Source organism: Apaloderma vittatum, unplaced genomic scaffold, assembly GCF_000703405.1.
Source record: "Apaloderma vittatum isolate BGI_N311 unplaced genomic scaffold, ASM70340v1 scaffold1758, whole genome shotgun sequence".
Taxonomy (NCBI): domain Eukaryota; kingdom Metazoa; phylum Chordata; class Aves; order Trogoniformes; family Trogonidae; genus Apaloderma; species Apaloderma vittatum.
In genome coordinates this window covers 1-23,670 of record NW_009731029.1, presented here as the reverse complement: position 1 = coordinate 23,670, position 23,670 = coordinate 1, and the positions used below count along the sequence as shown (strand labels likewise).

The window sequence follows — 23,670 nt, the reverse complement described above, 5'->3', positions numbered from 1 at the left end:
CATTCTATTAGCTTCCAGATAGTAGGCGTTGCAGCAAAAGACAGTAATTTTATAAGCCATCATTGTTTGTTATGAGTCTGATTGAGGTTTCCATATATTATAACTTGATAATATATTTTTACTTTGAGAGCCAAGCAACCAAATAATACCCTTCCAAGTGAACACAACGGCTAAGAGGCAATTTAATCTCAAGCTTCATTAGTTCAGCTATTGTATGAAACAGATAACAGACGCAGGAGAATAGACAGAAAACAGAGTCTCTCTATGCCGGCCATCTGAGTAAACAAGCATGTGGAGAGCTTGAAAATTCACTCTGCTCCCGTTCATGGAGAGTCTTCGTGGGTTTGTAACAAAGCATTCCGTCTCTGCTCGTTCATTAATCAGTTGCACTCACACTGAAACTTTCCTTATGCCCTCTTCCCACTAACGCCACTTCTGCCATCAGCATGCCAGTGTTCCCAGTGGGGAACCTTCCTTAATTTCAGCTCTATAGCAAACAGCAGTGCCCTTTGCCCAGGCAGTCTAGCAAGCAGGATCACAGATAGAAAATTACGAGACAGCAGTGCTAGGTGCCTGCTCACATCCCAAGGATTACTTACTGCTGCAGTAAAGCCACACGATGCCTTGAAACTCTTGCATGTACAGCGACCTTCACCTGCCTGAGACTCCCCTTCCCATTTGCAAGCAACTGGCCTGACCCCACATGCAGCCTTTTCTTGATTACAGCTTCCCCCAGCCTCTAAACACAGAGCACATTCTGTTTTTGCTGGCGGATTATTTACTCAGATCGAAGACAACCCTTAAGGGTTTAAACCAGAAGCTTCACCTCTTGCTTCATTTAATGAGACTTCATGCTAAAAAAGGGAATTTAGGGTTTCTATTCTGTTCTGTCTTTATGGCATAGTAAGAGCTGATTCATTTTGTGTCCTTTGCTCACTGCCTTGGGCAGCCTGTTAATTAGGAAGCTGTGCTCAAACACTTCCCTTTCGATTCTGAAGGGAAGTCAAACTACAGCCTCTCATAGACCAGGACCTCTTTGACTCAGCCTTCATAAGCCTCAAAAGCACCTTTCTCCAGTCAATATTAAAGAAGAAGGGACACCTCATGTCTCAATCCCTAGCCAAAGTCACTGGATCACTGAATCCAGCCGAGAACAGATGGCTCCCCAGGACCATCTTCTCACCTGCTTGTAACACGGCAGAGATAGAGGTAACTCCAGAGATCCAGCAAAAGATTGCCTCCCCAAAACACCCAATATCTCCAAGTAACTGTATTCCAAACCTCTGATTTAGTAAAAGCTACACTTAATGACACATAATCGTAACAGTGAATTAGCAGAAATCCTCAAGAACCTTGATAAATTTTATTTTTGATTTAGAATCATAGAATCATAGAAACATCAAGGTTGGAAAGGACCTTAAGATCATCAAGTCCAACTTACAGTCCTACACCACCCTAACACTAAACCATCTCCTGAAGTGCCACAAACACAACCCCACCCCGTGAAGTGACACATCGAGCCGTTTTTTAAACACATCCAGGTATGGTGACTCCACCACCTCCCTCAGCAACCCATTCCAATGCTTCAGCACCCTTTTGGTGAAGAAGTTTTTTCTAACATTCAATCTAAACTTCCCCTGAACCAACTTGAACCCATTCCCTCTTGTCCTATCACTACTCACTCGGGCGAAGAGGCCAACATCCGTCTCACTACAGCTGCCTTTCAGGTAGTTGTGGAGAGCAATAAGGTCTCCCCTCAGCCTCCTCTTCTCCAGGCTAAACAGCCCCAGATCCCTAAGCCTCTAGCCCCCTAATCATTCTGGTTCTCTGTACCTTCTCCAGCACCTCGATGTCCTTCCTGTACTGGGGAGGCCAGAACTGCACACAGCACTCAAGGTGCAGCCTCACCAGTGCTGAGCACAGGGGCAGAATTACCTGCTGACAACACCATTCCTGACACAGGCCAGGATGCTGTTGGCCTTCTTGGCCACCCGGGCACACTGCTGGCTCATGTTTAGCTGTTGTCCATCAACACCCCCAGGTCCCTCTCTGCCTGGCAGCTCTTCAGCCACTCCTCCCCAAGCCTGTATCTCTGCTGGGGGTTGTTGTGGCCAAAGTGCAGGACCTGGCATTTGGCCTTGTTGAAACTCATGATGTTGGCCTTGGCTCAGTGATCCAGCCTGTCCAGATCCCTCAGCAGAGCCTCCCTACCCTCAGGCAGATCAACACTTCCACTCAGCTTAGTGTCATCTGCAGACTTAATGAGGGTGCACACCACACTCTTGTCCAGATCATTGATGAAAATGTTAAACAGGAGTGGCCCCAGCACTGAGCCCTAGGTGACACCACTTGTGACCGGCTGCCAACTGGATTTAACTCCCTTGACCACAACTCCCTGGACTCGGCCATCCAACCAGTTTTTCACCCAGCGAAGCGTGTGCCCATCCAAGCCAACAGCAGGCAGTTTCTCTAGGAGAATGCTGTGGGCAACAGTGTCAAATGCCTTCCTAAAGTCAAGGTAGACAACATCCACAGCCTTTCCTTCATCCAACAAGCAGGTCACTCTGTCACAGAAGGAGATCAGGTTTGTTAAACAGGACCTGCCCTTCACAAACCCCTGCTGGCTGGGCCTGATCACCTGCTTGACCTGCATGTGCTGCACAATGGAACTCAGGATGATCTGCTCCATCAGCTTCCCTGGCACTGAAGTCAGACTGACAGGCCTGTGATTTCCCACATCATCCCTCAGTCCCTTCTTATAGATGGGTGTTAGATTGGCTGACTTCCCGTCTGGTCCCATAGATTTATGGACATCAACATGTAGTAGTAGCTCCCTGACCGTCTCCTCGTGAACTGTGGGAGAGGGCATTTTGTTCCTGGTCCCATTCTCTTGGCTTGAAGGACTGGCTTTCCTCAGTACAGGTGTTACTATTACTAAAGACTGAGGCAAAGAAGGCATTAAGCACCTCATTCTTATACTTGTCTTTTGTTACTATATTTCCTTCTGTTACTATATTTCCAGAGGCTGTAAACTCTCCTTTTTCCTGATTTTCAGCCAAATCTCCCTGTTCAGCCAGGCTGGTCTTCTTTGCTGCTGGGTCATCTTACAGCACATGGGGATGGCCTGTTTTTGTGCCTTTAAGACTTCCTTCTTAAGATTTGCTGGACTCCTATACTCTTCAAAACTGACTCACAAGGAATTCTATCAAGGAATCTCCCAAACAACTCGAACTCTGCCCTTCTGAAGTCCCAAGTGACAGTTTTGCTGTCCCCTCTCCTAACACTTCTAAGAATAGAGAACTTAATCATTTCATGGTCACTGTTCCCTAGACAGCCTCCAACTGCCACATCCTCCACAAGACCTTCTCTGTTCACAAACAGGAGGTCCAGCAGGGCGCCTTACCCAGTCAATTCAGTTACCAGCTGTGTCAGGTTACTCTCCACACATTCCAGAAACCTCCCAGATTGCTGCCTCTCTGCTGTGTTGTATTTCCAGCAGATAGCTGGGAAGTTGAAGTCCCCCACAAGGAGAACAGCAAGTGACCTTGAGATTTCTCCCAAGTGCTTAACGAATGCTTCAGCCACTTCACTGCTCTGGCTGGGAGGTCTGTAGCAGGCTTCCACAGCAGTATCAGCTTAATCATAGAATCACAGAATGTGTTGGGCTGGAAGGGACCTTTAAAGGTCATCTAGTCCAACACCCCTGCAGTAAGCAGGGACATCTTTAACTGGACCAGGTTCCTCAGGGCCTCACCAAGCCTGACCTTGAATGCCTCCAGAGATGGAGCCTCTACCTTGTGTGGACTTCTTATATTCTATCACCTGCAGGTCTAAGGGCTGTGGAGGCTACAGCACTGGGCAGCAGCAACAAGCCACGTTTCTTATCAATCACAATTCTGTAGCAGAACAAGCCCCTTTAAACACGGCAGTATCTGTCAGTCCAGTGAAGAGAGGGGTACCTGGCACCAAGTCCTGTTCATGGGAACATGATAACCCACCGAAAACAAGGTCACCTAGGACATTCTATGATTCTCTGAAGTCTCCAATGTAATGTGTTTCTTTATCCACAAAATTAACCTATTTCTCTGTGCCACTGCATTAAGTACCTCCATCTTGAATGCCTCTCCTCAAATACTTACTTCTCTCTCATCTCATCCTATCATCATGCTCACACCTAGAAACATCCTAGAAGTGTACTCACACCTAGAAATGTCCTGCGGAGGTCTAGTTCTTACTGTACATTGACATCACAATGTACAGACCCCACATGAAACACAGCTTAAGAAATAAGTTATTCGAGGTTGATGCTGAGGACACTTGTCTGGCCTTTAATTTAGCCAGGACTGGTTCACAGCAGGGCTGCTGTCACAAACCACACTCACCTTTGCAGCCAGCAGCCTTAGAAAGGCTTAGGGAAGGAAGATGCCTAACATCCCGCAGTCAGCTAGTTGCATGGCGGTACCTGATGGCTTGAGGCACAACGTGATGTACAGTTTGCTGTCACTACATGGACATTCAGCATCTTCCTGAGCAGTGCCCTGGATCTCAAAGTGCCCTAAACCAATGTGTAAAATGGACAGATAGAAGATGCATATATAACAATGAGCAGATAATCTGTCAGTGATTGCTTATGAAATCTAGTAATTAACTTCTCCCTGTAACTATCATTAGATGCCTATACCTGCATTACCTACACACAATTCTGCTTAAACATGGGTAATATCAGGAACTTCTGATGTATTCCATAAAACTGTTACAGCCACTGACTGACAAACGCTTTTCTACAGAAGTCATGGGGGGAAAATGGACAAATGATTGCTCAAATCCACCCACACTCTAGGGACTCTATTTCATCATGTTGGGAATCACTAGAACCACAAGCACAATGTTTTCCCTGCATGTTGATACCATTTTGAGCTGATGCTAGGCAGCCAAAAGCCATGCAGCAGGCAGCAGAGACTGCTCGTCAGGCTGTGTCATGCAGCAGGTCACCCAGGGGATGCATAATGAGCCTTCGCAAATTTCTCAATTAACTCCTCTCCCCTAGAGGACTTATGCAGGATGTTGTCCCTCTGGGCTGAAGATCCACACTTATTTTGTGAAGCAAGAAGCAGCAACTCCCTGCAACTTCCCCAGGGTTTTACGAGGCTTAATGTGTGTAAGAGTCCATGGGTGGAAGTTGACAACTGAGTGCAAACTGATGGTGCTCCCTACCCAAGCATATACACTTAATTGCAATTACTGTGCTCCTGGGCTGCATGTCAAGGATCAGAGTTGGTGTGATTAAGTTTCTGGGCATCAGCAGAACTTGCAAAACTCGAGTATTGAAAAAATTTGTGGGGTAGAGGGAAGGAGTGAGTGGGGGAGTAGGCAAGATCATATTCTATACAACTTTTCAAGAGAACAGATACATCCCACAACAGACACACACATCTGCTGTCAAGGAGCTAAGGCACATCTGCCTGTACTAGAAGTGCTAAGGATGTCATTTATTTCATAGGAAATAACCAAGCTTATTAATGTATATTTTTACTTAGCATCATGCTTTATCATGCTACTTTTTCCTCTCACCCTTTATAATGATCTCTTTTATGTTGATACATCAAGCATCAAAATACCTCAATGATGAGGATTCCCTTGCAGTAGGAAAGATATATTCAAAGCTTTTTTTTCCCTTGGAATTCCATCTTACCAATCTGCTTACACTGGAAACACAAAACACCAGAGACATCAGACATAAGCAATGCCATTTATTGAAGCTTGAAATAAGTATGTCATCATAGTTTGTTTTCTAAACCTTGAAAAGTTAGAACAAGCAGTGAACGTGCCAAATACACATTTTTTCCTGAGCAACCTGTTGAAGCTGATGTGTCTCAGGCTAACATAATATAATGATACTACACCTTTGCATTTAACACTCTATTTGGTTTTCAGAACATCTGGGTTAGGATCAAAAATCCACTTTTACTCAAAAATAACTATACCATAAGGAAGGAATCTTGCTAAATGGATGGGAGAGATGACCACACATATTATTAGCATAGAGGAGATATTAGGCTGATGAGTGCAACGTAAGAACCTATGTAGAATACAGCAGTGGCACTGCTCTATTAAAACAGTTCATCTTGTTGTCACAGTCTTTTCCCTAAAGGTTTAAGCTGAGCAACAGTGATAACTGTGCTTCCCTGGGTAGAAAGATTATTTTTAATGTCCATAATATAATTTATTCACTTTTATCCATTTCAAATGAAATTACAGCTCCCTGAAGAAAACAATGAAACCAGAAGTGGTTTTACTCCACACAAGCCATAAGGAGCACTGGAAGGGACAACCTTCCCAGGTACTTTTCCTCCCACCGGCACTATACCCACACAGTCAGCTCCTTCTCATTACCCCACAGACTATTTCTGCTGACCTCTGCGGACGAAACATTGCAGGTACCTCTGAGCACAGAAGAGTCTGACTCCGAAGTCAATCTTTTGTCCTGCCCAAAGCCTTGAAGACGCTTCTGGGAACATCAGTCCACTGGTCTAGTTGTCTGGCCATCAGAGAACTGCCTTGGACGCAGCAGCACAGGCTCTGCTCCCCGCAACGCAGCCTGAGGACAAGCCCTGATGAAATGCTTCCCAAACCAGATGGGACACCTCCACTCCTTCACATGATTCAGTATTTCTGTGCCCAGTGGAGTAAGAACTGCACAGATTTCTGTTGCTCAAAGGGTCAGTAGCCATTCAGTACCTCAGAAAAGTCATATGCACACTGTGAAACTTGAAAAACATTATGTCCGGCATTGGCCAGCAACGCCACAGACATGTTATTTAAAGAGTACGTGCATGTGTGCTATGTACACACATGCATGCACATGCACCACTGTAAGTCATCCCCCACATCTGTTATACTAGCACCATATTTTTAACAGTGGATTTTAAGTTTTATCAGCACCTGTAACTGTGGTTATATTGCCATCACAGAGGTTAATAAACCTAATCTTACCACATTGCATATCCTGAACTCCCAGAGGCTTCAAGTGAAGAAGTGAGCCCTTAGCAAAAGGTCATAAACCTCTGAAAAAGGACAATTAGACTTGTGGTCATCATGACATTAATACATTATAGCTAGGCCCAAATATTTCTATTACCTTTCATAAAGGTCTGCCTAGAAATACAGATACTTCTAGTCATAGCTCTGTAACCATAGTGACAGATTCATGGTTATACGTCTCAATCTACACTGCATAAAATGTGACATTTCCCCGTATTACAATCTCAGTTTGTCAGGTAGTTAGGGAGTGAATCCGAGATTTTCAAAAGAGCATGAAGAACCAAGGTGTCCCAATCCTACCGAATTTCAAAGAAATCTAAATGTCGTACTCTGTCCAGCTCTTCTGAAAATGCTTTAAAGGGTCCAGTCTGGTCTCCCTGAAGTCTGTTCTGCCACTTTCTTCAATAGCAAAACAGATATGCTAGTTCACTAGCACTCTCCTAACATGCCTGAAGCCCAGAGCTAAGCAGATACTCTGGGTCTCAGGCTCCTGTCCCAGATGCCCTCACCCTCAATATGGTGAAGGATTTGCACTCGGGGAAAAGTTTGCTGTGAGTGAGGTGACAGAGTACTCTTGTGGGTGTGGGCTTACATTCCACTTGATTAAATGATAGTTCTACCACTGAATATTGCTATGAATTACAATCTATTAAGATGGTAGATGCAAACAGCTTCCACTGTACCAAGAAATGTTGCTTAAAAAGTATTTGGGGACTTACCCCATATTTGGTGGGATTTTCAGGGTAGAGCAAGACATTTGTAACAGAAGACAATTGCCCAGGACAGGCTATTTGTTCAGTCAAGCACTAAATGAACATTTTTCCTTTTGCAAGACCCAGTGTTCCAATTTGGCTTGCATATAATAATCAGTTACTACAAAATGCTCCTTTCAAATTTCTGAAGTAAGCAAACAATTTAGAGAGACACAGTCACTTCATCTTGATTCCTAAAAATAGAAAAGTGAGTGAGTGTAGAGGGATCTGGCCCACAGTGCTGGTCTGTGCTTGCTGCCCCCCTGGCCGCCTTCACTCAGCACTCAGTAAGTGATGCTGCCGTTTCAAGTGGGGTTCAGAAAAAGACATGGAAGAAAGAACTAGTAAAACATTCATTTAAAAAAAAATAAATCTTGCAAGCCTTCTTCTAGCCTCTATGCATACTTAAGAAGTACTAGCTGCTGGTATATTGCAGATTATGTTACAAATTTTGGACTATTACACATAAAAATTCGAAGCAGTAAATCAGGACTGATAACCCTAAGGGATGTGTTTTCCCAGTTTTGATCACAGATTTCCACGGATGTTGGACGGTTCAGAAAAAAACAAAGGAACATAAAATCTGTAAAGCGAAGTCCTACCCCAAGCAACTAGAAAAAAAACAGTCAGTGCTGAGCAGCCTGGTTGTTTTCTTGGTTTTGAGGTGATTTTCTTCTAGATTTAGTGTAATTTTGTTGTTTGAAGATGCGCTGATCCCAGTATCTTGTTTTGTTACGAATTCGGGGCTGACTACACGTGAAGCAGCACTGAGTCTGTATGGAAGGCAGCACGCACTTGCCAATGCCCTTCAGCCTCTGGCAGAAGTGAATCGACAGTTGGTCTTTGCTGCAGAGTAGCCCTATGGTGGAGAAGATGAGAAGAATTACCTACATTTTGCTAACAAATCATCTGCATTTCTAGAATTTTAAACTGCTTTATGCCAGTCATGCTTGTTATGGCTCTTGCTTATGATGGCTTTCTCTTCTTTTGTATTATAGATCAGCACAATCCCTGAAATTTTAGAATTTTTAAATGAACAAGTCCTATTAAATTTCACATTACCTTCTGTCTTGGAAAACACAGCGTTCTTTTTATTACTGTTCAGCGAGGCTTTACTTTTGCAGCGGGTATAGCTCATCTATGTTTTTCACTTTAATGTTTGTGCTTTTAAGAACTGACATAAAAAGTCTAGCAACAGTGATTTGTGAGTCTGGTATTTTTTGCATTCCTGTAACAGTGCCTTTAATACAAGAGCAGTGGGCTGGCAGTGTGCTGCAGAGCCATGCAGGGCTGGCAGAAGGCACATGCAACTACATCTTCACCTTCAATTTCTGCAGGACCAGATAAAAAGTCAGGGACTGGTACTGTATGTATTAAGTTGCTGATAGGTCTGTGGTAGCTTTAAAAATGAGATGTGTCAGATATTACAACAGGGGATGCCTTTAATAGTCCTAATATGTCAGTTGGGAATGCTGGAGGAATATCATGGAAATCATCCACAGGGAAGGACTAAACTCCTATATTCTCCTTAAGCAGGCTCTTCTAATACCATCACTGGAGACACAATATTGGGCTGGATCAACGACTGGTCTGCCCAGTAGGGCTTACGTTCTACTGGCCTCTTGAGCTTTCATTCACAGAAATAATTATTACTAATCTATGTAGGTAATATTTATAAGAGTTGGTGTTTCTGAACATGAGAGGGACAGGAGATAAGCAGACCAGTTTGACCCTCGGGCAAAACATGTGCTGAAGATTTTTGAACGGCAGGAAGAGTGATGCATCACTCTCAAACACCCACTGGATCTACACTGCCCTCAAAGGTCAACCTCTTGTCTCATTGTCAGATAAGACTCTCACTGCTGACTTGCTGAGAGGGAGGAATCCTCCTCCAAAAGGCCTTAGAAGGCTTTCCCAGAAGGACTCTGAGTCATTGCTGTTCTTACTGGAGGGTACCTGCTGAATACTGCAGTACATAGCCTACAGATAAAGATACCCTTCTGTAAGCTTCTATGGAACTGGTCTCCTGGGCCCTTGAAGGAAAGAGGTATAGGACACGCTGAGTCACAAGAGGACTTCTCTCCAACTCTTCATTTTGGTGACAGTCTCACCCTTCCGGACACCAAATTCATAATGCCAAGACTGTATCTAGGTTCACCGCCAGTCAGATGTTCCTTACAGTGTCTGTCTCACTTTGATTGCTTGCACTCCCCGTCCAGAATCTGCAGTTCCCATAGGGGTACCTATTTTAGGAAATGTCATCTGTTGGATGCACAGCATGTCCTTCCATAGCCCTCAAAGCAACCTACAACAGGCTAATACAAGCAGATTTATTCATTTAGTTGTGGCATCATAAATCAAGGATGCATGCTCAGAGAACTGCACTGCCCATGGCAACGCAACGACAGGAGGGCTGGAGAACATGACAACGTGATTCTGCCAACAGTGCAGCTGAGCAGTAGCAGGTTAGACTGAACTATAATTACTGAGCCCGCAGTATGCACAGCAATCTGATAAACTGGCTCCCAGTTTTTGCAGAAACTCATGCAAATAGAGAGATTTTTGGAAAGTGTCTGATGCAGGTGTATGATCATACCTATACTCTTCCTGCACTCTTGTACGTTGCACCTCTGATACTCTGTGGGCTTGGGTTTATCCACACACATGCTGTCATCTTCAGTTTTGTTAGTTTCTATATTCATACACTTCACAGCTCTTTGCTGAATGCCTCCTCCACAAGCAACGGTGCACTGAAAGAGAGTAATTTTAAAATACATAGAAGTCTTTTACTTGGAAATTGTGTAATATGCCAATATTTGAGCTGTAATGGGATGGGAAGTTAAAAATGCCATATAATCCAGAACCAATGGAACTGATTTGGCAGGATACAGCTGAGGAATAAATAGTACAAATACAACATCTTGGAATGGGTAACCAGGGTGACTGTTTTCTACAGAGGAGGATGAGGATGACCTGAAATGCTCGTCCTACAAAGTAAAAGAATCATAATCCAAATTAGTACTGCACACTGACATATTCATGTTTGATTTAGATGATGAGAGAGCACAGAAAAGATATATTTTGTTTTCTGTGCTCTCTCATCATCTAAATCAAACATGAATAATCAATTGCCATGTTAGGTCTAGAAATGACTGAGCTGAAGATTTTAAAAAAGCTCAATGAGAAGCTTTTTCTTTGGCGACATTTACACGGTGGTTATCCTTTCTTTATGACCGCAAAACAACTGCCAGCTGCTTGTTCAGGCTGCACACAGACGGCCATTAAAAACCCCAATGTTTTCAATGCATATTCCCGTATTCTTCTTCAAATGTACTTTATTCTTCCAACATCCTAAAGCATCTGAAAATTCCAGTTAATTTTAAATTCTTTTTCACCTCACATAAATAGTTGGCAGCAAAATAAATACTCCAATAGATAGAGAATGCCAGCTAATTGAGCACGAGAGATGTAGGCAGGACAAGCACCTCTTTAATTTTTCTGCAAATTTTCCTTTCTCTACTGTGTATCTCTGTGCATAGGACACAATATTACTGATGTGAAGCACATTTCAAGATCTTAGATACTCTTATGGCAACTAATTGCTCTTATGGCAATTAATAAAGTAAAATAGCCACCATATATTTTTGTATTCAGTTGCTTATTTTATGCATGCCCCAGCATTTTCACTTCCATATTTAAATGTTAAGAGTTACATGAACTTTACATGACATTATATTCGTATCCCATCTCATAGCTTTATGTCAAAACCAACTCATTACATTTCTGTGTTAAATGACTGTCCATTGTTTCCTTATTTGTGGTTCCTGGCTTTTGGTGTTCTTTTAATGTTCTCTTCTGCTGTGAGGAGTATTTGTAATGTATGAATATATTTATTAAGGAAACTGGAGGGAAAGGTTTATTAGACACATCAATTTCTTTGTAACTAAACATGCATTGCAGATAATGGAAGGTTCCCCAAAGGTACACCTCATATATGTCAACTACATTTCCAGTAGAAGGCTACTAGTCAAAATGCAGAATTTCTGGCTGTGTGGGCAAGTTGTTTTAAGGCTCACCCCTTAAATATCAAATGAGTAACGGAAGAATGTCAATGGTATCTCCTTTAACAGAAGAGGGGGAAAAAACCCAGCCCTTCAACAACATCTGATTCAGCAACAGAAAGTAAAGGCTACAATGTCTACCACCTGAAGGAACCGAGATGGGCTGGCTCTGAAATGTTTACTAGTATTTTCAAACAGATCTCCCACTGTAGCTCCAGCTGTGCATAAGAAACTTAGATTAGTGCCATTGGCACTGACTTTCACAGACAAGTGGATAATATGACCAAATATGGCTAACTCATGACAACAAATAAAACAAAAAAAGGACTGAAACCTACCGGGCCCCATGTCTGGTTACTCCACTGTGTACAAGGTTGTCTGTTACATGATGCAACGGCATTAGGTCTTTTTGTCAGGTCGCAGTAGCCCTCTTCTGGGCAGTAAATATGTCGTCTTTGCTTGCCACCACCACATGTTCTTGAACACTAACAAAAGAGGTGCACAAATCCATGAGCAGAGAGGTGGGAAGGAATGACAAACCAGAAAGAGACATAAAAAAGGCAGTAGAAAATATTCTTTATTTAGAAATGTGGAGCCATAGGTAACAAGAAGCATGTCATGGACATGTGTGATGAGTAAAGGCTAGCCTGCATTTCAAGTCTTGCAGTCTAGATATGAAGAAAAGCTTGCACAGGGACATTTATTTAACCATATGCTTGGAGATGGACAGGGAAGAAGCCGTTATTGGTCCAGAATACCTGAGGGAAAGCTGTTCCTGACACACATTAATGCAAGGAACATAGGATAGCATGGAAATGGCAACATAAAACCCACAACAGAACTATGCATGCAGCACTACCAGCAACAGTAACTTCTTTAACAAGAATTGGAAATCACGTCTGCATGATTAATCTGTAACATTTATTGAACACAGTAGAAATTCATGAGATGCAACATCTCATTTTTATGAGGCAGTTAGGGACATTAAAATTCACCCAACCCATACAATAGTTTAACAAAGACAGTGACCCAGGTTATTTTTTAAACATTTTTTTGTCCACATTCTTGTATTATTTCCTAACTGATTTTTTACTATCGCTCACTAGATCTGCAGCAGAGCCTGCTTAAAATACACAAATGACTTTGTACTGTGACATGAAATAAGGTGCAATATACACTTTGAATAATGCATTGTTCCTGCCCTACAAGGAACTGTATCCGTGCAGAGGACCAGAGTTCACGTCTGATAAACGAACCTTTTCAATCCAATTCTACCCAGTACCCTTAGAATGAGGACAACTGTCAGGGTTAAGCAAGTGTTTTTATAAAATATTTTAAGTGGCAAATGGGTGCAATCCCATTTTTTCAGCCCTTGCTGACTGCTCTGACATCAAAGACAAACTCTGTTCTCCTCCTTACTGCAGGTGTGATTTGTCAGTGGTCTGTAAGGAAAAGCAATGTGTTCACTTCCCTTGACATCAAAAAGCATCAGCTCCGTTGTGCCGTGAACAGTGTGGCTCTTTCTCCAAAGCTTCTTTTAGGGGCAGTAAGCACTGTGGGACCACATGCTTTAGCTGACATAAATACGTGCCTGGCTGCCTGTGAGTTTTTGGCACAGGTTTACATTACACAGTGACCCAAAAGTCTGACCTCATTCTCTGATCCCAGAAAATTCCAGCCCAAAAGCGTAAAGGAAAATTCTAAATCAATCATATCGAGAAAGAAATATTTAAATGGCAGCAAAGGCCATCAGTCTGAATGAATCACATTTACTGATCCAGCAGAACAGTTAAAACGAATCTTCTGCCAGGCCATCTCTTCTCTCTTTCAGGGTATGGAAATTCACAGTTCTAGCTGTGTATCACATGCAATCCTAAGAATGATTCTGGGAACTCTTATGAACGTCTATGATGATTTTTGCTCTAACCACAAGCAAGGACTACAGAGCCTCTGAGTAGTACTAACTATGGTCTTCCTCTGAGTGAAAGTTCACTAAGAGCATGGGATCTAAGGGGCACTGTTAATTGACAGCTAATTGCTCATTCCCAATGCTTCTTTTAAAGAACAATACCTGGTTCCAGGGCTCCACATGCCACTGCAAGCAAGGCTGCAGGTTACAACTTGTGTTGAGCTGTGGTTTATATCCGAGTAATTGGCAATGAAAAGGCCTTAGAAGTCGCTTTTCACGGACATCAATGCAGTGAACATCTCGGGTCTTGAAGCCGCCGTTGCAGTTAGCAGAGCACTGTGCACAAAACAGAAAGGGGCACACCTCGAAATGATGCTCCACCAAGGGGCTCTCCACATTCCCAGTCACAGAGAAGGAGGACAGACTCATCTTCTAGAGTCCTGACTCACAGAGGGGATTTCCAGTTTACCGTAACAACAATCTGTTTTCAGGCCTAAAAATCGTGGTTTTCATCATAGCAAATCAGAACATACTTTCTCCACTGGAACATCTGTTAATAGCATGAATACATACGAAATTAGAAAATCAGGCCAACTATTTAAAAAAAAGGTCCTAGTGAAAGAGTCATGATGCAATAAATAAATCTCATATGCAGCAAAACTGTCGGGTTTTTAGTTGCTTCTGAGGGAGGAAGGGAGGAAAGAGCTGCAGAAGCTGATCTCTTATTCAGCCATGGGAGGAGTTAGTGTCCATGGCAGAAGATTTCTCGGGCTGGCAAAACCACTCCTTGTCTTAGCCCATAGATGTCAACTGCTGCTGATAACACTGGGAGATGATGGACTCATCCCATGGCAGCCGTTCCCACCCTCACCTCCCTTGTTCCTCCGTGGCACCAGGAGGACCCATACCCCATGAGCAGCCTGTGCATGAGAGACAGAGACACCCTGAGCCTCACATAAAGCCTGTGAAATTGGTTCTCAGCTTGGAGCGTAACTGATGAGCCAAGCAAGACCCTCATCCTCCTGTACGTCCCCAGAGCTTGCTCGAAGGCTTCATGCAGCAGCAGCAGGTTCTCTCCCCAGGTACTAAAGCCCAGGACCTCTCCTGCTGCTGAGGAAGAACTGAATTTGCTACTCCAAGGATAAGGACAAATACACATTTAATTATTTTGTCTTCACTCAGTACTAAAGCCAATTCTGTCTACACCACTGAAAAACCTCCAATCAGCTTTCACCTTTACTGCCATAGAACCATTAAGGTTGGAAAAGACCTCTAAAATCATCAGGTCCACCATGAACACTAAACTATGTTCCAAAGTGCCACATCTATACGGTTTTTGAACATCTCCAGGGATGGTAACTCTACCACTTCCCTGGGCAGCCTGTTTCAATGCCTCACCAAATTATTGCTGATATCTAAGGATACCAGGAACTTGAGGCCATTTCCTCTTGTCCTATCACTTGTCACTTGGGAGAGCAATCCCCACTTCACTACCACCTCCTTTCAGGTAGCTGTAGAGAGCAATGAGGTCTCCTCTCATCCTTCTCTTAACCAGACTAAGCAATCCCAGCTCCCTCAGCCACCCCTCATAAGACATGCCATGACGCAGTATAACAATTGATGCTGTTCTCAGTTGCCTAAATAGATATTTTTAAGTTGAACAAGGAAGCTGAATACAATACTTCTCCAGGGAGCTGAAGGATGGATGGAAGGGCAGCCCACGTTCCTGTTCACCCAAGTTCCTATCCCTTTGGAGAGAAACAACAGACAGAAGTGACCGTGCAACTGAGTACAAACAGCCCCCAAATACATGCAAATCATATCTGGTATTAAAGCCAGGCTGTAAGACACAGTCTGAAGGACTTTTCTATTAGGGGAGGGGATGAATTAGATGAGAGCAAAGGAACAGAGAAATTTCTACTGCACTAGCAGGGGAATATAGCCACCTTGCTGTGATAAGGTGCCTTAAAAATGTTTGAAATGAACAACAAGGAAAACAACTGCCACTTGCAAAAGCAAACCAAAAATAGTCATTTTTACATAGGAAATTGTAATTAGTTTTGTACAGTTAAATATAAATAAATATTTATAAAATAAGACTTGACAAACAAAAGAGAAATTTGCTAAGAAAATCCTTTTGTCTCAAACTGGACTCACAATTGGACTGACACTTCAAATTTGTTTCACATTATATTTTATCATTAAAACTGATTCCTAGCTATTTTCTGTGACATAACTATCACCCACTTGTCTCAAGAGCAATAACACTGATGAAGAAAAAGCGAAGGTGAAGTATGCCCTACTGTAACCAGGACTGCAGAACAACTATGCATCATTTAAAATTAATTTTGAAGGCTTAAATGTAGTTATGTAATGCCTTGGCCTTTCCTGGACTTTCCAAACAGGCATGTATTTCACCCACAAATCAATTCCCTGTCAAAGAGCTCAACAATGTAACACAGGTTTTGTAACTATAACCTTTTCTTTGTATGAATCTGCCCCGTAGCAAAATTACTACAACACTGTCCACAAAAAAAAGACAGGATTGAGAAGGTTGGAAGATATTTTCCTTTATGAAATCAATTTCATATAGAAGTCTGTAGCTTTTCTCTTTTGAGTCTTGAAAAATAACCTGCTGTGTGAAATGCCAGTTTTAGACAGCACAAAGACAAAATGTGACAAGTCACCAAAGTCCTCCCAAGTGTCTACCACACACTGAAAAAGAACTCAAACACAGTTCCTTGGGTTCCACTTACCATCTTGGACACTATTGTGTCTGTTGATCAAGCCTGTGTACACACCTAGGACCAAATAAGGCCCTAGGCCATAACAGGCATTCTCCCCAATATATTTTTCTTTAGTTTTTGTAATGTAAAATAAGAGCTTACACGAATAGCGAACAGACGATGTCACATAAGAGATAATACAAGGTGGCAAGGGTGAACTGGAACATGCCATATTCCTCTCCCAGATTCCCATTTGCTTCTTAAAATTACAATATGCCTCTGCAGGCAGAAATGAAAAAGGTGCCACATGCAGATTTGTACAGCTCTGCCCTAGGATTTCTACAGAGTGTGGATGGTGAGCCCTGCTTTAGCTCTAGATGCAAGAGTTAATGAGGGTGATGTCCCCACAGGAAGAGCAGAATTCACAACAGATGTGTTTCCATAAATAACTTAGTCAGGAAATCAGGAAATTAGTGCTGAATGGTCAACTGGGAATCATGCATGCATTCACTGAGTAAATATTTTTGAAATGAAGTATTGAGAACTCCCTATTCTTTGAAGTTAGCAAGCTTGCTGTTCATACACAGCGCTGAATGATGTTACCTTGCTCCAATTTCCTGTTTTCCAGCTAGCGCATGGGCGGAGATAACATTTTCTTGCAGATTCAGGCTTTTTCATGTGCTGGCAGTGAGATGTGTTCCTGCTGCTGCACTCCACATGTCTCCAGAAAGACCCCATTCCACAGGTGGTAGAGCACTGTGCAAGGGTGAGAGGAAAGCCCAGGGGCAAACTCAATGTTAGTAAATCATTCTAGAAACAATCCAAGAACCTAAACATAACTATCTAGAGCTGTTTTAGATGACCTATACGCAATACTCAGAAGAAGACTTCAAATTCACCTAAGTCTTCCTTAAGGCTGAAAGGGGTGCTTTTTGATGCTTTGTTAAGAAAATACCAATTCTGATTTATACCACGCACTGCTCTTCTTTGGCAGCTTTCTGAGATACTCTAAACTTGTACCAGCTGTTCCACTGGTTCATTCTGTCATCTTTGGGGATCCAGTGCAAAATATCATTACATTCAATCTTTGTCACTGTTCCCTCCCTACCCCTAATACTGTTGATGAGATATCCAGCAGACTGAGTGCATGATACTGAAAATCTGAAATAAATTGTGTGAGACTCTTGGGAAAACTGTTCAGGAAAAGGACTTTTTAAATTATGAATTCAGAGAGTGGCTAAGTGTTGCTGGCATTTGGGAGGGGTTTAGTGTCAGTGGTAAGAGAATATTGATCATGCCAGTCCATATCCTAAGAGCGCACACTCTTCACCAAAAAAAAAAATCACACTTTAATTGTATTCTGAAGCAGAAAAGGGTGAAAATTGACTGAATACACTAATTAAAGACTCCCTTAAAAAGGGAAAGACAGTGAACTATACACATACAGTCAAATCCAACACACGCCAAACAGTCTGTAGCTGGCATGAGAAGCAACATAAATAATCTTGGATTAAGTCAGCAAAATGAAGAAAAAAGCAACTGCTATTGCATGGTTTGAATTCCCTACATGGAAGTTGGAGAGTTAAATAAGGAAAGATGAATAAGTGTCATTGGAATGATAAGGAAAGCTAAGATGAAGCTAAGGCAGGGAAAAAAAAAAACACATTGAAGATGGAGCTGTTACCAGCTGCAGTCTGAGAAATGAAAAAAAGGTTAACAGCCACAACAAAGAATTTTGGAAAAACTTCACATTATGAAGAGTGTGAATCTCCCAGGCCTCTGCAGCACATCATCTCCATCCTCCGAGATTCCTGGGACAGTCATCCAAGAGGCCTGTTAAGGGGACTGTGTAACACTGTTCACACATCTATTCAGGAAAACTCGCTGTTCAAGATGATGGACTCTCCTTGTTTTGGTTGCTGACTGTTTGATGGCTCCCCCCAGCCCTGCTATACCAGTCTGGCAACACCAAGCCTTTTCTGAAAGGCTGCTTAGTTTTTGAGGAAAGCCTCGTTTTGAGCATTCGTAAGAAGAACAAATAAAGCTCCAGGTACAACACTAGGCAGATCACACTTAACAGAACTTTATGTCTTGTCTGAGGGAGGCGAAATCGGAGAATTCTTTCGAAAATGGTTGTGTGTAGGTACAGAGCCAAGGGAGAAAGGCACAATGCTGCAAACAGTGATGGTAAAAAAGTAGAACTCAAGATTCCCAGGGCAGTGAGCAGGGTATGCAGCAAACTTACTGCCCTGGACTTCAAGGGAGTGGACTTTGGCCTCTCTCTGCTTGCCAAAATATCACTGGATAAAGCCCTAGGGGAAAGAGCGACCCAAGAAAGTTGGTCAATATTCAAGGATCATCTCCTCCGAGCTCAGGAGCATTGCCTCCTGACACAGGAAGTCAGGCAAAAATACCAGGAAGCCTCCATGGATGAATAAGATGCTCCTGGACAAACTCAGGAACGAAAAGTAAGTCCAGAGAGCATGGAAATAAGGACAAGTAGTCTGGGAGAAATACAGATAAATTGTCTCAGCAAACAGGGATGAGGTCAGGAAAGCCAAAAGCCTGACAGAATTAAATCTGGCCAGGGATGTCAAGAACAGCAAGAAATGTTTTTATAGGTATGTTGGTGAAAAAAGGAAAAGTAGGGAAATGGGGCCCTCTCCAGAGGGAAACAGGAGACATGGTTAGTCGAGATATGAAAAACACTGAGGTACTCAGTGACTTTTTTGCCTCAGGTTTCACCAGCAAAGGCTCCGGCCACACTGCCCAAGTCACAGAATGCAAAAGCAGGGACTAGAAATATGAAGAACATCCACTGCAGGGGAAGATCAGGTTCAAGAGCATCCAAGGAACTTGAAGGTGCACAAGACCATAGGACCTGATGAGACACATCGAGAGGAGCCTTGACAGGCTGGAGAGGTGGGCCTGTGCAAACCCCATCAAGTTCACGAAGACCAGGTGCAAGGTCCTGCACCTGGGTCAGGGCAATCCCAACAACAAACACAGGCTGGGCCATGAGTGGATTGAGAGCAGCCCTGCAGAGAAGGACACTGGGGTATTGTTGAATGAAAAACTGAATGTATGCGAGCAATGTGCACTTAGAGCCCAGAAAGCCAATTGCATCCTGGCTTGCTTCAAAAGGAGCATGGTCACATTCTCTGGGAGGTGATTCTGCCCCTCTTCTCTGCTCTCATGAGACACCACCTGCAGGGCCATCTTCAGCTCTGGGGCTCTCACCATAAAAAGGACATAGACTTGTTGGAGCAAGCCCAGAGGAGGCCATGAAGATGATCAGGGGGCTGGGCCACCTCCCCTGTGAGAGAGTTTAGTAATAGGATGAATGGTAATGGTTTCAAACTGAAAGAGTGGAGATTTATATTACATATTTGTACGAAATTCTTCACTGTGAGGGTGGTCAGACCCTGGCACAGGTTGCCCAGAGAAGCTGTGGAAGCCCCTCCCTGGAAGTGTCCAAGGCCAGGCTGGACAGGGCTGTGAGCCACCTGGTTTGGTGGGAGGGTCTCTTTCAACCTAAACCATTCCATGATTCTGTAAAACCAAGCTGACTGTGCCTGATGACTGCCTTGTTCTTTAAATGCCTTTCAACAGCACTCAGTACCTTCTCCATATTTTTTCCAGGAACTGAAGTTAGACTAACCGTTTTCTAGTTCCCTGGGTCTTCCCTCACACTCTTTTTGTACAGTGGAATAACATTGGCCAGCTTCTAGTCAGCAGGCTTCTCCCCAGACTGACATTCTATGATTCTAAGACCTTTAACAGATGATTGAGAGGGGTTGCCATAACATCCACAAGTTCCTTCAGTACCCTGGGATGAATTCCATCAGGCCCTGTGGACTTGTGAACTGATATGGCTGGTACCTTGAAATTTCAGTGTCCAATTATGCACAGTTTTGCAGAATTCATAAACATAGACATATTCTGTATAAGTAACGTGATATTAAATATTCCAGGTTATCTTTTTTTCATGTGCCAAGTATTTAAATCGAATGTATAATACTAATTTCAGATAATCATGACAAACTAATAAGATTTATTTCCTTGGCAGTGGTTCAGACAGCTGTTCACACTCTCCACTTACAAGAAATTAGAATAATTTACCTCACTCCAGTTGCCTACTATCCAGTGGACATCACCGGGCAAATTGTTGGATGCTATTAGGTGGCTGTTTTTTGCGACATTCATTAAAAAAGCCTCAGATTTTGCACTTTGGTTCCTGAGAGCATGCTCGAGATCTGATGATTGTGTGCTAGTCGTTACGGTGCTGGGTAGCTTAATTTCTCTTCTGTTGTCAGTTTGGTCTCTTAGTACATGACCAAGCTCTATGGGCATTATTTTAACCGATGCTTGTGGGGTAGTTGCTTCTACAACAGGTGCATCAACCTGCAGACTGATAGAGTGTGCTGATGTTGGAAATGCCAACCGTTGTGCTGCTCTGCTAACAGGAAGGAGTGTAAATAGGTCTCGGTGATAAGATGTTGAAAGGGGATGAGAAGTCACGCTTTCATTCTGAAGGACACGAGAGCTGGTATCTAGGGTTGTGCTCCTGGTTCTGATTTCAGGATTGAGTTCTGTGCTGTTAACGAGGTCAGTTGGTTTCTCACTGCCTCCAAGTGATCCATCAATGTCGTCAGATTCTTCGGTTAAGTAATCATAGCTGGAAGTTACTTCTGGATTACTGGTGAAAGAGGAGACAGAAGTGTCCTCATTTCTTTGCACCTCACTCTCTACAGTAGAAACTGGCTCACTTTCGGAAATATTTTCAGCATGCCTTGTAATTTCAGTACTTAAGCTATTATGAAAAGGCCATGGAGTAGCATGCTGGAATGAATTATTTTCAGTAGAAACAACTGGATAATTGTAAACATCACTTGCTTCAGCAAAATTATTTTGTAATGTTCTGTTGGTTGTCCCTTCTTTTTCTGAGACATTACTGAAACTAGAGGATGTAGGTAAACAGGGAGTTACACCTTCAGGCTTGGGTAATTTTGTTGTTGTATGTGAGCTCGGACTTGGTGTTCTGCGAGGAGGGCTCCATTCACGATTAGCAGTTTTTCTGATTATGATCTTTCCTCTTTTGGGTACCAGTGGGGGTATCAGAAATCTTCCAGTAGAAGGACATTGCTGGAGACCACACAGGGCCTTAGAGTTTGGTCTTTTGGAAGCATCACATGGCTCATCATTATTTTTGGCACAAGTGACATTACGAGTTCTTATTCCACCACCGCAAGTGACTGTGCACTGCGAATGAAACAGAATTAATTTATCTCCACTCTTCATTCTGCTGCACGTATCAACAAAAATACGTATCAAATGGCATCTTTTTATAACAAAGAAGTATCATTATAAATAATTAGTAACAAATCTTTTATTGAGGAACAAGACCTTCATTCTAGTGATGTTCTGCTATCATGGAGCTTTTCTCAAATTTTTAGAGCAATAAATGCCACCTTGGGGAAACAAGACTACACGACAAAGACAAAATATGAAAATAATATGCTAGAATTTTATTCTTCAGTGAATTACATAAGTTGTTTAGCCAATACCTTTTCCACTAGCACTAGAAAAAACAGACTAAAAACCTGACATAAAAAACACACCTGATTGTCTCTGTGTTGTCAATTCACAGTGCCACAAACTTGCTGTGATGATTCATGCAGCTCACAGATCCTTGTTGACTTTATGAAATGGATTTTTCATTCAGTCTTAGTGCAACCACTGCATGCTGCCAGGGCTGTTAGCCTGCTTCTCCTAAATTACAGACTACTGGATGCAATTAACCTATCTAACTTCAATTTAAGTGGGAGCACTGTTGTGTATAAAGGGTGCTGGAAGCTAATAAGATCCAGTTTTTCCATGATGTTTTTCATCCTCAGCGCTGCAAGCACAGCTATGCCTTCAGGAGCTGTTGCTCCATTAAAGGCTTTCTGAAACTTTAACACACTTCTCTGGGTTGAGGTACTAAGAGTAGATGACTGATTGAGTATGAATGGAGATGCTTGATACAACCTAGGACGCGAGGGAGCCTGATAAGCTAGTTCAGCTGGTTTAAGGCAGGGGCTAGCATGAAGTCATGAACGCTCCTGTTGCCAGCGGTTTCAAGCCCCATGAATATCTCACCCTAGCTACCTAAACCTAGAGCTAGTCTAAGCCAGAGGGCAGTAGAAATACCAATGACCTTGTGTTACTGGGGTCCTCTCTGTTGTTAATATCTGTAAAATAACATCAGTTCTGTAGCAACAGGAGCAGGGAAGAAAGCAGAGGCACCTCAGAATAGGTAAGTTCAGTCTGTCCTCCTTGCACTTATAGCTGTGTAGCACATTTAAAGTACTCAGAACTTCATCAGCTGCAGTTTGACCTCTGAAGTTATTCAGTAAAGGACCTTGCTTATCGAGGAAGACAGCAACTACTAACACTACGTTGCTGCTTGCACAGAAATACATGGTTATTTTGCCAGACTTTGCCACTTGGAGGATTTAGATTAGCATTTGTATGGAGTTCAAAGGAACATCCAACCTCATTAACTTTTGGGGGTAATGGCTCTCTCTCAGAATTAGCTTTGAAAATCTCTGCTTTAGATTACAGCCATATACTATAAAGAGACTTCAGAAGGGCTACAATGCTCTGTCCTCATTAGCCGTCCAATTAAGTACGTTTGCTTTATAAGATACAGAATGTTTTTTTAAAAGCCAGATAAGTTCACAACAAGAGGAAGTTTTGCCTGTGTAAAATATCTCCATTGCATTCACCAATAAAGAACATTCTGTATTTGCAAGTCTCCTGGCAATTTTGTCATCTGAGCAGGTCAAACAGTCTGTCCTACGCTTCCTCCACAATTTCTGAAACTGTAGAAATTTATTTTTGTCAGCAACCTGCAAATACAATCCAATGACACAGGAGCACCTGCTGTTTTCTGTAACAGCATATCATTTCTATATAATTGTACTGCTTGCCATGTAATGCTACTCTATGTTTGCACAGGCAGTTAAAATATGTTGGCTGCTTAAATCAGTGAAGATGGTCTGTGGGCAGCATAAACAGAATTAATACTATCACAAAATTCTGTTAGTTTGTTATCTGAATCTGCTCTCAGACAAAATGCTGAATTTTGGTAAAAAACAGAAGAGAGGTGTTTTCAAGAAGGAAGGGGAAGGAAGGGG

General features: G+C 42.7%; 1 protein-coding gene across 1 annotated transcript; it reads right to left on the bottom strand.

The window, feature by feature from the left end:
* Positions 1-7,970: 7,970 nt before the first annotated feature.
* On the bottom strand, positions 7,971-21,790 carry LOC104278125 (A disintegrin and metalloproteinase with thrombospondin motifs 12-like). The gene is made up of 7 exons (XM_009875007.1): positions 20,612-21,790; positions 17,093-17,245; positions 13,926-14,099; positions 12,193-12,339; positions 10,390-10,543; positions 8,530-8,652; positions 7,971-7,987 (listed from the first exon to the last, which is right to left on the bottom strand). Exons 1-7 carry the CDS (start codon positions 21,788-21,790, stop codon positions 7,971-7,973), a joined length of 1,947 nt encoding a protein of 648 aa, XP_009873309.1.
* Positions 21,791-23,670: the final 1,880 nt, after the last annotated feature.